This window comes from Larimichthys crocea, chromosome XII (assembly GCF_000972845.2).
Source record: "Larimichthys crocea isolate SSNF chromosome XII, L_crocea_2.0, whole genome shotgun sequence".
Taxonomy (NCBI): domain Eukaryota; kingdom Metazoa; phylum Chordata; class Actinopteri; family Sciaenidae; genus Larimichthys; species Larimichthys crocea.
The window spans coordinates 2,071,363-2,086,135 of NC_040022.1; the positions used below are offsets into that span (position 1 = coordinate 2,071,363).

At 40.1% G+C, this 14,773-nt stretch overlaps 1 protein-coding gene across 1 annotated transcript; it reads left to right on the forward strand.

Annotated features, from left to right (window-relative positions):
• The first annotated feature begins 5,945 nt into the window (after nucleotides 1-5,945).
• Nucleotides 5,946-14,260, forward strand: csf2rb (colony stimulating factor 2 receptor subunit beta). The gene is made up of 14 exons (XM_010735879.3): nucleotides 5,946-6,203; nucleotides 7,110-7,233; nucleotides 8,453-8,631; nucleotides 8,745-8,899; nucleotides 9,530-9,674; nucleotides 9,991-10,123; nucleotides 10,210-10,364; nucleotides 11,297-11,433; nucleotides 11,542-11,716; nucleotides 11,947-12,043; nucleotides 12,313-12,379; nucleotides 12,480-12,559; nucleotides 12,674-12,836; nucleotides 13,164-14,260. Exons 1-14 carry the CDS (start codon nucleotides 6,101-6,103, stop codon nucleotides 13,557-13,559), a joined length of 2,109 nt encoding a protein of 702 aa, XP_010734181.3. The 5' UTR covers nucleotides 5,946-6,100; the 3' UTR covers nucleotides 13,560-14,260.
• Nucleotides 14,261-14,773: the final 513 nt, after the last annotated feature.

The following is a 14,773-nucleotide window of genomic DNA, read 5'->3' on the forward strand; positions in this document are numbered from 1 at the left end:
CAGGAATTAAAGACAAAGAACAAACCAAGAGTTTAAAATAACGTACTAAATATCTTCAATAACTCCGCTCATTGTCATCATGCGTGCACGCACACAGCAGAGGTGTGAACATGCACGCAGCAGTTGTAGTTTGTGATCACTAGGTGGCATGGTTGAGATTGAAATGAGGATAAGCTGACTGGAAAACAAAGTAATCAAATTATATAAGATTGGAATGTTTAGTAATTTTACTGTTGTATTATGAAATGATTACTATTATTATATTCTGCACAAGAGCCAGCCGCATGCAGTAATCTAGTGGTGGAAAGTAACTAAGTACATTCATTCAAGTAAGAAAGTTGGAGTTACATTAGGAAACAAATAAATCATAATTCTGGCATTGTTCTGTATAAAATATGACTGTTGAAGCATCAGTAAAGATGTTATGATACACTTGAACAATCCAAACAGCTCTGCCATAAATTCAACTTTTATGAAGCTGATAATGTTTCAGTTCTTGTTGACCCTGTCAGAGGTAACAGACTTTTACAAACAGACTTTTTAAAAATTGATTTCTTTTATGTGTTATGACATATTTCATGTTACTCTCTTTGTGTTGTCTCGTAGCTTTTAGTTCATTGTTTGTTCTTGTGTTCTGCTTCATTGTAAAGCACTTTGTAGCTGTGGTTTTAAAGGTGCTATAAATAAAGTTTATTATTATTATAATTAGGTGAAATCTTCTCAAACATAGCACTTTTACCTAACATTTTTTTAACTGAACAATATTACTTTACTGTATTTGTTTTTAACACTGCAGCAACCCCCTCAGAACATCTTTAAAGTAGAATAGCGGCCGTACGTGTCCAGTAGTTTCATCTTTAATTTACAGTCAAGGCCCAAAGATTGACGCAATTCACACACTCCTCCTCACTTTCCTAATTTGGGGTCACATTTGTTTTTTGTTTTTCTGCAAAGCATCACATTCTGATATTTATATCTCTTGAAAAGCAAACCTGATCCCCCCGTGTTGCACGACCAGAGTTTATTAATGTGATTCTTGACACACACACAAGATGATTGGCGAGTTCCTCATCGTTTCTGAGAACCAGAGGAAGGTTTTTTTTCTTTCTTCTTTCTCTAGAGAACAAAACTATTCTAGTCTTCAGTTAGACACGCTTGTGAAGTGTCAATTCAGTGGCGGCTTTACAGCAACACTTGCCAGTTGTTAAATATTTGCTTGGACTTGTTAAAGGAAAAGCATGACAACCTGTGAAATAGATTCATTTGACTGATGTTGAGCCACGTTTTTTTTTGCATACAAGAACATGCTTTAGGTGTTTGATCTGATTCTGATTCAGTAAGGTTGCTTCATTTACGACAGCTTCGCACAGGCGGTGACTTGTGAGGGTTTAAAGTGTGGTCATTGTAAATTGTGCTAGTCGCAGCAAAGTTGAAATGAGGAATTGGTCGAGCTGTATCTTCACTCATCATCAACTTTGCTCAGACTGAGGCTATGTGTTAGCAGGAAGTCAAAAAACAACAGACACACAGAGAGAGAAAAGGTCAGCTGATACTTTTGAATAACAAATAGTGTGAATAAAGAAGTTAACCTGACATGAACTGGCTTTTCGATCAGAAACAACAAATTAAAGTTGATTTTCTTCCAACATGTCGTGTTTCTGGTTTTACCCTATGCGGTCTTAAATCATAATTTTTTATCTGGCTCTGCGATGCAAAGATTTTCTTTCTTCCTTGTGACTCAAAAGCATCAAGATAAGACCGTCATAAGACTGTGATGTGGCTCATGATCTAAGAAATGTAAACTGCTGGGCGTGTCAGATTACATCAAGATTTTATTAGTGAGATTAAAGCGACAAGCATGAATGTAATATAAAATGTGTCTGGGCAGGGTAGGGACTGGGGGGGAAAAAGGTCTTTAAATAGCGAATTCATTTTGCAGAAGAGTGTTGATGCTTCAGAGAAAAGAGATCTGAAAAGCGTGTCAGAGTTTGAGTCATAGTCAGAGTTCAGTTTCTAATTTGTTTTTGAGGAATTAATATAATAGAGTCTGCAAGTGCTGCGGTGAACTCAATAAAAACCCATTTTCACTTTGTTATCCCATTAAACAGGTGGAAAGAGATCACAACTGTAAGTGTGCACATTTTATTGTATTTATTTCTTCTGTCCGATGATAAATGTGTATTAGTGTATTGATGAGTGTATTAGTGTAAGTGAAAGTGATTCACTGATTGTGCTACCGACATGGTTTGCTGGGTGAAATGTTCTGACTCAATATGAGTTCTGTTCTTCGAACTTCACTGGACCAGAAACAAATCCGACCAGAATTACTTTTTAGTATCGTACCAAGAAAACTTTATTATAATTAGTGTTATGATTCAGCAACACACTCAACATTTAAAGGGCTAGTGTGTCGGCTATATTTACAGACTACGGCAAAGAAATGAAATATAATATGCATGACTTTGTTTACATCAGCGTTCAATCACCTGAAAATAACAATCATTATGTTTTTGTTTCTTTTGGAAGAAGTGCCAAAAACTGCAGTTCCTCAAACGTCCACTTGAGGCTGGCTCCAGAAGTGAGTCAGTCTCCATAAGTCCCCATGTTCAAATGTCCAACTTCACAGCAGAAATAAACATGTTTACAGCCTGGTACAAAAAACTGTTTTGGTCTCTGTAGCTAATTTCCCCGTTCATGACAACTGTACTGAGGGTGAATTTATATACAACTCACCTGTTCACACTATATTAAGGCTTAAAGTTGTGCAGGATTAAGAGTGTGGTTGCTTTGATTGACATAGGTGCCACCTTGTTTTAGCAGATTCAGCGTCTATATATATTTATACTGTCTATCAGCATTTTGTGTTTTTCGCGTCTTCTGTGGCCACCATGGTTTTTTCTATCCTGCTGGATGCCACGCACCACGAAAATGAGGCAAATACAGTATATCATCAAAAATAAACATCAAATCCTTGTTGGCAAAAGTTTTTAACAATGCTTTTCTCTCTCTGCATGTGACAGCGGAACAAATGTCAGATTCTTTGCATGAGTAAAAGTAGCAACAACTAAAAAATACAGTGTACATGTGTAAATGAGCACTACTATTATCAGCAAAACATATTCAGAGTTTAAAGGTCAGAGCTCTCTTGTACTTTCCGTATTAAAACAGACATATATTATACATGATGTTATTATTAATGCAGGGGGAGCTCACTTCTCTTTCTGTAGTTTCATCTGAAACAATACATCATAGTATAAAAGTTGTATTGAAGTACATCCCCTTTAATGGGGAAATTTGACACATACAGTCCCCAGAATACAAGCATATGCACACAAAGAGCGAATATACATGCAAATGTGGAGATGGTGGAGTGAAGTGGTGCACTGGAAGCCGTTCAGCTACCAGTCCATGGTCCATACTGTGGTCCTGTGCTGGCCTTGGCCCCAACCAAATCCCCACAGACTGAGCTACTGCCAGCCCTTCTGTGTGCTAAATGTTAAGATAAATGTAGTGGAGTAAAAGTACAATATTTACCTCTGAAAAATACTGAAAAGAGTCTTAAAGTAGCTGAAAATACAATTCACTGACAAAATAATGTAGATGTTACTTTCTAGTTTGTATTGACTCGATCATTAATAAATATTTTATCTTGTCTGTCTAATATATCCTAACCCTAATATAACATAATAATCTAATCTAATTTAATCTAATCTAATCTAATCTAATCTAATCTAATCTAATCTAATCTAACCACTCGTGCATTTTTTTCACAAATCTGAATTGAGGCTAATTTGTGTGTTTTTCTCCCATGGAGTTATGAAACTCTGCCCCCACAAAAGAAGTGGGTGAACCACATGAGCTACAGCAACCTTGCTGCTGACTGCAGAGAGGTCAGGCTGGTTCTGTAGGCTGATTAAGGTCACTGGAAAATGTATCTGAAGCAGCAGATTACTGTAAGATCGACAGTAGCTGTAATATCACGACATCCTGAACACGACATCTAACCCGAGAGAGGTTTCACCTGCACGCAGCAGAGCTACGCAGACCAAATGTGTAACCGTGCTGCTACCTGCGGTTGATAAATCGCTTGTGTTTAGAGGAGAACATCTCATGAAACCAAAATATGTATCCTCTGTGTGACCAGAGAGCAAAACTGGTTTGATTTATTGCATTCAAACAGGAAATGTTGCTGTCTTGTGTCAACTGTTACTGTGTACAACCATCAACGTGCCAGAAATGTCTAATAATATCATTTATTTTTGCCTTTATCCCCCAGATTAAATGTGAGTTCACGTACTGGAGCACTGGAGCAAATGCAAACGTCTGATGTATGATTATTAAAATGATACTGACATTAAGTGACACTGTGGACAAAGAAAGAGGAAACTGTACTTCACAGAGGAAACTCCCACAGACTTCTCGACACTGTTCATGAGGAGCTGGCTGACAAGAAGGTTTGTGACAGACGGACAAAGAAAATCATGTCAGGCAGGTAGCTGGGAGATTCACTGTATGTGATTTAAAGTATGGCTCATATGAACACTTGATGTCATGCGTGTATGCTGTACCGGAGAGAAGGTTCACATAAGTGATGTCGGGAAGTCGACTGGACTCCATGATCTGTGACTCAGTCGTGTGTTAAATTACAGAGAATTTTCTTAAGAGGGGTTTGCGTAATGTAATGACACTGACAGGAATGTGGCAACCATTCAAACTTCAGTTTTACAGTGACAGGAATCAATCACTCCTCAGACGGTAATTTTCCTACGTGTGCAGGTTTTCCATGTTTGTTCGGCTTCATCTCTCTTTGTTTTGAAGCAGGTGATGGTTTCATGTCAGCTTCACTGTGAGAGCTGCCAACGTGCTCTTCTGTTTGTAACCACAGACAACAAAAGGGTTTCAAAGTCAGTGTCGGCTTCCCACTTTCCCCTGATGGGTTTCCCCCCTCTCTGAGGCTGCTGCTATAATCAGCAGCCAGAAAAGGCAGAAGCTGAGTTTGTTCTGCTTGAGCGACCCTTAAAATCCCCCCTTTGGTTTGTCATTGTTCAAACGCAGATCCTTTTCTCTCCTTTTTGCATATTTTTTGGTTTATTTCAAGATATTCAAACTTTGAAAGAACACACAAGATTTTGCACAAGTCTGATTTAACAGTTTGAAATGGAAAACATATTCATATCTCAAATATATATGTTTTAAATCATTGTAAGGTAATCATTTGTTTCATTAGGAAGCTACAGAACTGATAAATTAAACCAATAACTAACAAATGTGTTTTCAATTACTCAGATTTCATCAACATTAACATTCAGAATAATCTTTTAAATTGTGTTATTTGTTCTAAAAAGATAGATATATAAGTATCTATCTTATCCTGAGAGGAAAATAAAGCAGCATGCCAACATACATCAGAATCAACCTATAACACAGTAGCCATGCGTTAAAATTAACCTGAGATCAATCTAAATTATTCTAAATTAAAACCTGCGCTAAAGTATTTTTTTACTATCGTTATAAGATAATAAAGGGTGAACTTAAGTAGAAAGCATTGTGTTAAATGTGTGGGCGACTTACAGATACTTTTGGGTGTAGATAATAAAAAAAAATATGAATAAAAAAGAAATATGACAAAAGAAACTGACAATAAATTGAAAATATTTTAGAATGTATTAATATGACATGTCTGTGTTGCTTTTTCTAACTTGTAAAGACAGGATGAGGGTTGCTTTTCTCAGAGATGTTTTGGAGGTAAAAGAACTACAGTGAGCGCTGTATGAGAGTTGTAAAACTGCGTCAGTATTTGTTGTTTTGCTGAGATGTGTGTCTCCAGAGACAGTGTTGTATCGTGTTAATAATATATCGTGATACTTGTGAGAGAGAAAGATAACAGGCAGGCGGATATGTGGTGACAACCCGCAAGACAGCACTCAAAAGGGAAGTGAGTGAGTGTGTGGTCATGACTCATTTCTTCATTATTTCTAGTAAATGAAGTGTTTCTTTCTTTGTCGCTCTCTGTAAAATGTTTGTACCCGACGGACAACAGACTTTATGGTTTCCTGAGACTAACTTTGAAAAAAAACAGGAGCCGTGATTGTCCCCGGGAATGATGCCTCTCCTCTGGGTTTTGCTTTGGCCACTGTTCCTGCCTGTGGCTGACTTCAGCTCACCAGATCATTGTACAGTCCATGACAGCATTTCACAGAATGGTAAGTCTCTGCAGTGTTCACACAGTGCGTAGAACTGTTGTGGACTTAAATTATTTGAAATTCATCAGTTTTGATAGTTTAAATCATAAATTAGATCATTGCTCGGATAAATCTATGGACCTTCTTTTTGTACTGTTTGTGTGACGCGTCATAAAAATAGTACATTTACTCAAGTACTGTACTCCATGACATTAATCTGACAGATTTAGTTACTACTTGACATATTTTTGGAAATAATATTGTTTTATATGAAACATTGTATCAGCTTCTAAAAGGTGATCATTGTTCGGTGGAAAAAAAATGTATTAAAGTCAGACAGAAGTCCTATACAAAGTATAAAAAGTAACATCTTAGACTGTTTTCATCGTTTTCATCAACTTCTTTCAAATCATATTTTTAATTATTCAACCTGCCGTATTCTTTCATGATTCAAGAAACAGACACTCTCCCTCTCTTCGAAAACATTTTTAAAGTTGTTTTGAATTAAAAAACAGGTTTATTCTCACTGCAGAAAGGATTCAGATAGATTTAAATTGTGCAAAACTAAACTACAACAGAAAGGCCGTTTAACGTTAACAATCCTAAAATATACCTAACACGGGGAAAGTACAATGCAGAAGTAGAACTTGTGTTACTTCAAGTACAATTTGCTCCTAATAATCAAGTATTGTTACATTGTTGTATTAGACCACACTTAACTGTCATGATATCAGATTTAAGAATGAAATGCTGCAAGTCAAATTCATCTTTAACTTGTTTAACTGTACAGAAGTCAGAACCATGAAGTCAGAAATGAGTCTGATGATTTGTTATCATCAATATAACGCAGCACAAAACAATAAAAAGAGCAATTAAGAGTCTTTAACATGGTGATTAACCTGAAAACGTATTTCCCCCCACACACAGAGTCTTCATTGCTGCAGTCTTTACAGTGCTACAACGACTACGAGTCCTTTGTCCACTGCACGTGGAGCGAACACAGAAGCACAAAGCTGCAGCTCTGGTTCGAACCAACATACGGAAAGACCAGGTAAAGAGCTGGGTGGACAGAGAAAGTGTTTATGTGGATCTGCATTGAAAGAAACGGATCAAAACACAGCTGGACAGTTTACTGAAGCTTGAACAGGGAGAATGGAAGATTTACATCAAGACATGACGCCACTTCACTTCGAAAGAAGAAGGCGCCGTCCTCTCTGACACGTCCTCAGAATAATGTCACAACTTCTCCATGTCCATAAACGGTCATTAATCTGCCAACAGTGTGACCAGAGCAAAGTAGCAGGCCTCGGTTGGCCTAAAGGTTGCTACAAATAATAATAAGAATAATGCAGACAATTTTATTGTATAGTAGTTAATTAGTTCAGTTAAGTTTAAGACAATTTATTAATTATAACACAATAAAAGCATAAGCCGACGTTAAGAAATAAAATAATATCAAATGCTGAAAGGGTAAAAAACCACCTCCGTTCTGTAGGAACTGAACGTCAAGTCGGTTTACCTGATTGCTACAAGGATACCTACACACCACCATCACAAATAGGCCGTCACCTAAAGCCTACAAAAGCCACAGAAGTAAAAGAGCACACAGTTAAAATAGCACATGCAGTGAAGGGGAGGGGGGCATACACCGCCCTGTGTGTGGTGGAGGGTGGAGGACGGATTAAGAAAGAGAAAACACAGAAACATTTGCAATCATTATCCGTTGGCAGAAACATTTCGACTTACTAACTGGATCTAACGCAAACACATGGACAAAATCAAGGACAATACAGGCAGAACAGCTTTGGCTGTGGCAGTCCTTAACAGTTTCCACAACAGTTACCTTTAAAACATCTTATCAACCTAAAAGGATCTGGACAACAGGTTGCTTAAGGATACTAGCGTTAGTGTTACTCCGTCCTAATGAACGGTCAAAGGGTAGAGCTTCTTAGGAGAGGTGCAGCTGAGATTACTAGGTCAAAGTCTACCTATCACACACACAAGGTCTCAGTTGTCCGACATTGTTATCTGACTCTGTAGAGACTTCTTTGTTATTTACCGATCTGCTGTGTCGAGGGAGTGAGACAGCCCTATCCTCTGACCTTGGTCACCACGGTAATGATCAGGATCATGCAGCTGCTGATCTCAAGAAGCAAAGTCAGTGTCCTCATAACAATCTTAAGATTTAACCCCGACCTCAAGAGATATGCTTGACCCTGTGTAGCATAGCCAGAATAGACAATTCCCTCACAGTGTTCATGTCCTTGCAGGGAGCAGTGTGTGCGTGACGATGCTGCAGCACAAGATGCAACTGAGAACAGGACCGTGCACTGCAGATATAATACTGACCTGTTCGCCATCGGCATCAAACACACCGTCTTCTTCCTCAAGAACGAGACAGAGAGCATCTGCTCTGTCCGGCACGAGCCTCTGGATCTTTCTCAGCACTGTGAGTCAATAACAACTAACTGTCACATCACTGTGGTGATGAGAATAATTGTGTTAATTGAGTACAAGTGGATGAGTTCGGTTGTTTTTTTTTATTCTGTGTGTTGTGTACAGTGAGAGCTCGCCATCCGGTCAATCTGTCCACGCACGATGCAGGTGATGGAGGCCAACTGCTCAGCTGGTCCAGCCCTTATCCCTCCTCCTCCTCCCTGAACGAAAACATCACGTATCAGCTCAGCTACAGGACAGACAGACAGGACAGCTGGACGGTGAGCATCAGTCATGCTGTGCACACAGTTTTTTGAAGAGTTCGCCTCACATTTCTGCTTCAGTTCAGCTGAAATAAGAACTACTTTAGTTCATCACAATGAAAGCTTGAACGTCATATTGGAGATTTCCTCTGAATAACGATGAAAGCTTAATACTAATGTCAGCAACTCACAGCTCAGCAGATATAATGTTGACCGTGGTTACCACATGTGTAAACGAGTCATGATGTCGCCCATTGGTTTGAGAACAATTTTGCAATCCTTGAGTTTGGCATGTTGGTTTTCTGGAACAAGAAGTGACCAACTGACAAACTGTGATTCATATCTGATCGCGTTTGTTACAGTTTTATCTGACTCATTACAAGGTAGCCAGGCCCTAAAAGATACCCTGTTTATCATCTGTGTTACTTTAAACGGAAACATTACAAAAAGAATATCATGATGAGTAGAAAAAATAACTGAAACCAGAAACTGAGACCATAAACCCGTGAGGAAACTGTTTCCATTTTGCAGCCGAGGGTGCCGCCCCCTGCTGACCAATAGAAAGAAATCAATTCAAAAACAAAGAACTCTTCCAAATATTTCTTTGACCTTGACTTAAACATTTTCTCCTCTGGCTCTCTTTCGCAGATGGAGGACGTCACAAACACCAGTGTGAAACTAGAGAAGCAATTGTTGGTTCCGGGTCGCACGTATGAAGCCCAGGTGAGGGCCCGGGTCAGTGTTGGTCAGTGGAGCCACTGGAGTCCTGCGGTGACCTGGCAGACTAAAGAAGGTGAGTCAAAGAGAGGATACGGCACGATTTTAAAGCTTCACAGCAACCCATTGACGAGAATCTTTTCCTGTACACGGACAAGTCAGCTTCAACTCTGACATTTCTTGGTAAACCATTTGGCTCGCATATTTAATGTGTTGGATCATTTTAGTCCAGAAGGGTCTTTTCCTCCATCACAGACTCCTTATCTCCTTTCCTCACATTTCTAATCTCCTCCCTCCTCCTCCCTCTGTCCATTTTTATGGGAGCTCAGGAAAGTCTGGAGCTTTGCAGCTGTTGCTATTAGCTCTCTCTCTCTCTCTCTTTCTGGCTCTAGATGTTGGGCAGTTTCCCAGTTTGCATTGTGTGCTGGATGGAGAAAACGAGGTGATGTGTAGCTGGAAGGTGAGCAGAGAGCTGGCTCACTTTATTACCTACCAGCTGGCCTGTCAACACAACCAGACTGCACCGTAAGTCGAGTGTGACGCCGACAATACCACCTGGTTATCATTCATGCCTTCATCTGACCATTCGCCTCCTCTCTCCCCTCCTTCAGGTCTAAGAGATGCTGCGAGAACCCGACAGTCACCCCTGACCTCAGCGGGACGATGCTGAAGTACAGCTGCTCGCTGACTGTCGCAGACTCTGCACATCTGCTGCTGGATCTTGTACCAACGCGCAGAGCCAAGATTATTAAACCGCACCAACACAGTGAGTACAAGGGCACAACGCATGTGGGGAGGGGGCCAGATTAAAAGCGCACAATGGGCCGATAAAACTGCAGGAAGCTGTGCAGAGAAGAGCAACTGTGATGTGACTGAATAACCCCATCTAGTGTCTGAACAGCAGCACTGCATCCCTGTCGGGTTATTGCAAGCAGCATTTTAACAAATTGTTACACCAATTTTACACCTGTTGATTGATTATTTAGATCCAAAAAAGCTTTATGTATGAATTCTGACAGGACTTTGACTTCGCCCAGTATCATACCTGTGCTGCACCCCATCGGATGCATGGCCGTTTAGATATTTCTACACATCTTGCCACTAAATGTTGAACCATTTTGAATATATAACCTCTTATACATGAATGTATTGTTCTTGTAATTGAAAATGTAACGTATCATTTCATTTCATGCAATCTTTAAGCAGTCCTGTTGACATAAAAAAGACTGCGGTAGTAGAAATTACATGTATAGACCACACGTGACGTTACATTTTCAACATGAAGATTAAGCATGCATCAGATTTCAGGACAGTTCTTTGACATTTTGTACATATTGCATCAAGCATATGTCTTGAGGTCACTGTAGGGATTGTGTTAAAGATCTTTGATTGTTACGGAGACACTGACTTCTTCTCTTTGAGATACAAAGCAGCTGTATGTTTGTGTTTAGGATCATATATATAACTCATAAGCCTCTACAGGGTCAGATAATAATGTCACACGGCTAAGGTTAAACATATTTCTTTGTTTATAGACTAATGACCAATTGGCAAATACCTTATACTCTACATGCTTTGAGTATGACCAGAGTAGACGAGCCAGAGAGGACAGATCAAGCTTTAAAATCCTCTCAGCACTAGATAAGATGTTGCTTTTCCAGCCTGACTTATTGTACAAACAAATCTCTCGTTGCATAGTTCGTCCCAACCCGCCGCAGGAGGTAAAGGTGCGGCCAAAAAACAACAACTGGATCGTGGAATGGACCGAGCCGAACACAACCTCAAAACTCGTACTGTATTATGAGCTCTGCTATAACAAGATACAGGATCATCAGGTGGGAAACTTTTAACAACACACTCATGCGCATTAGCATTTAGAATAATGCAGCTCATTAAAAATAATCAAAACACTTATTTTTTCATATGTATTCCTCTTTTCTCAGGAATGTACTATCCTCCCTGTTCCAAAGGGGTCCATGTCCCAAACCATCCTGGAAACATTTCTGGATCCATCGCAGGAATACCAGGTCAAGGTCAGGTCACTGGTCGCCCCTGGAACACTTTACAAGGGAGTTCCCTCTGAATGGACTGAACCTGTGAGGTGGACCTCACATGAGGGTACTATATGTCTGCAGTGTTTCACGCTCTGTCTCAGTTTGGATACTTCCATTAGTACACTTGAGCTGTACTCACAGTACAGTACATTTTACCATAACTGACAGTGTGTACTCACTCTGGTGGTATGGAAGTATGCAAATTGACACAGCACAGCTGATTCTCGACTTCTCTGTTGAAAGTGTCATAAATGATCATTGTCATTATTTGTCTTGTTTTCTGTCCCCTGACAGCCACCTGGTCCCCGTCCACCCTCATCTATTTGTCCATCAGCGTGCTCGTGGCCGCAATCTTCTTCACACTCTACTGCACCATTCCAGCTTGTCAAAGGTCTTTTATTCATTTATGTTTATCATGTTTGTTTTTCATGAGTCTGCCTTAAGACTACATTAAAAATCCTGTACAGAGTACATGTTAGTAGAAATAAAATATAAAGTTTGTATTGCTTTGTAAAACATGAAAGTGGCACTTTGAACCACGTCACATGCTTCACTTAGCAGCTAAAAGAGAGTTTTATAGATGACAAATGTGTTTTCAAATCTGAATTTTTCATATTTAATTAATGAAATCTCTTTTTTTACGTAATATATTTTGAACAGGAGGGTCGTTCTGTGGGTGGACTCGGTTCCTTCTCCAGGCAAAAGCAAAATCCTGTCTGAGTTCAAGGTGAGACTGGAATACAGTTTGCATTCCCGGTGTATCAAGATAAATCTGTGTTCTCTGATTGTGTCTAGTGTTGTAATCATGATGTATCTGTGTGACCCAGTCTGCCACCAACTGGACCCTCATGCAGAGCGAGAGCACAGCCATGTGCAAAGTGCAGCACATGGACAGCATATCGACATGGTAACACGCTTCACACGGGACATTTCCAGACTGAAACTGATAAAAATAAATTCTTCTGATGCATTGATGGATAAATTAGGGAGAAAACTAATTCTGCTCTGTCTCTGCCTGCAGCTCTTCAGACGCTTCGCTCTGGTTAACCAAGGACAGTGAAACAAAGTGTTTGGAGAAGGACGATGGCTGCTGGAAGTGTGGTAACCTGCCTTCCCCCACTGAGGAGGTCCACACCACTGAGACATCCTCCATGAGCTTCAGCGGGCCGTACATCTTCTGTCAGGTCAGTTACTCACAGACGCAGTCAGTGTCGTTTCTCAGGTATTCTGATGTTTACTCAGCGTAAATCGGAAGCACAAACATACAGACTCAAACTTCGGCCTCTGTCATTATGTCCGTAGAGGCTGCTGAGCCTGTACAAACACTAACAATCCCCCGGTGCTCTGAGCTCACAGTCCGGGCAGCCTGGCTAACGAACTTAACAACAGCTAACAGCAGCTACAGCTGGCAGCAGGTTGCTTGAGCCGGAGGACATCAGAGGGTTATCAAAGAAATATTATTAATACGTCTGCAGCCATTAAACCTCATCTCATTTCTCTCTTTCTGGCAGTTATCGGAGCCAAACTGCACGTCAGTGGATGTGAAGTGTGAGGAGGAAAAGAAGGAAACCCCATCAGATGAGTCTGCATCATCTTCCCCTGCGACTTTCACCATTTACGGGCAAGGTTACGTCTGCCTGCCCAGCCGCAGCGCCTCCAAGTCCACACAGGATCTTACTCACTGCGATGCCGACACAGACTCACACAGGCAGGACAGCGCTGAGCAGGACCAACAGCATCCAGATAAGTCGGACGTCCAGCAAGGACTGGACTGGACAACCAGTGGGCCTACCAGCATCCACCAACCTCCAGCCTACGTCACAGGACCTTTCACCTCCTGGCCTCAGGGAGGCACCATACAGCCCTCTGGGTACTGCCACATCCCCACATCCACACATCCGACATGAGAGCATATCAAGGATTTGTGCTTCCAAGTGAAAAACTGCAAATGTGTGTTTTTACACATGAGAAAAGACTCATTAAGAACCACTTTGCCTGGCCTCCTCTTACCTAACGTTAGGTTGGGTTGCTGACCAATGGAGGGCAGTAGTGAGCTGAGCCTGTGAGCGCAGTGCAAGCAAATGTAAAGGATGGAAAACATAATCTATGTATAAATATGAACATCATTTACTTCCTTTTATATTTTCCCAGGCGTTTCACAAACCACAGATTCTTAAGAAATGTAATTATTATTCCTTCCTTAAACTCAGTGTCCCTTTCACAGCTGAGAAGCAGAACTATGTGAACTGTATTTCAATGGGGAAAAAAAAATCTGCCATGTTCACTGCGATCACGTATGCATGTTTGCACCAAGGTGTGTGAGTTAGGACCTTGTTGTCAATGTTGTAGCCAGTGTGTTGCTGAATGTACGTACAGTATGTTATCTATTATATGTGCAAATCTTTAAATATATATATAATATATCTGAATATGTGTTAAAGCTACCTTTAATATTATTTACTATATATTAATATGAGCCATTTTCTTCAGGTTTTTTTTACAGTATACCTTTATTTAACTGGTCATGAACGAGTGAAATCATTCAAGTCTGAAATGTTTGCTTTTGTACTTTTGCACTGTGATAATAAACTATATTTTGTCTATGCTTTATGAATGGCTATGGTTTAAAACTGGCAAACTGTGCAACATACGCTCAGTTGCCAGTTTGATACAACTGAATAAAGCCGGGCTCAGCAGCCTGTATGGACAAAATGACAGAGGTGAAAAGATAGATGAATGATGTAAGAAGCTGAGAAGAGAAAATGACAAAGTCTTGTCAGACAAGAGTAAATGTGGGACTGACTTTTAGTGGTTGGCGAGAGCTTGGTGATATAAAAGGCTGAAAGACAGACGCAGAGTAAGTAAGTAAAGTAATATTAGCCGGCTGCTGTGTCTGCTGTTGTTGACCTGGCTTGATGTTTGGCTGTTTTAGACTCACTAGTTTTTGATCATAAGTAATAATAATCATAACAAATACACACATTTACGAGAATGGTATCACACTCTGAAAGTGGAGGCACTAAATCAGAAAAATACAATTTCTCCAGTTGTTTTAAAGCCACTGGAAACCCAATAGTCTGTTTTTCTTAATCTCATGCACTAATGTTAACATTGGCACGTG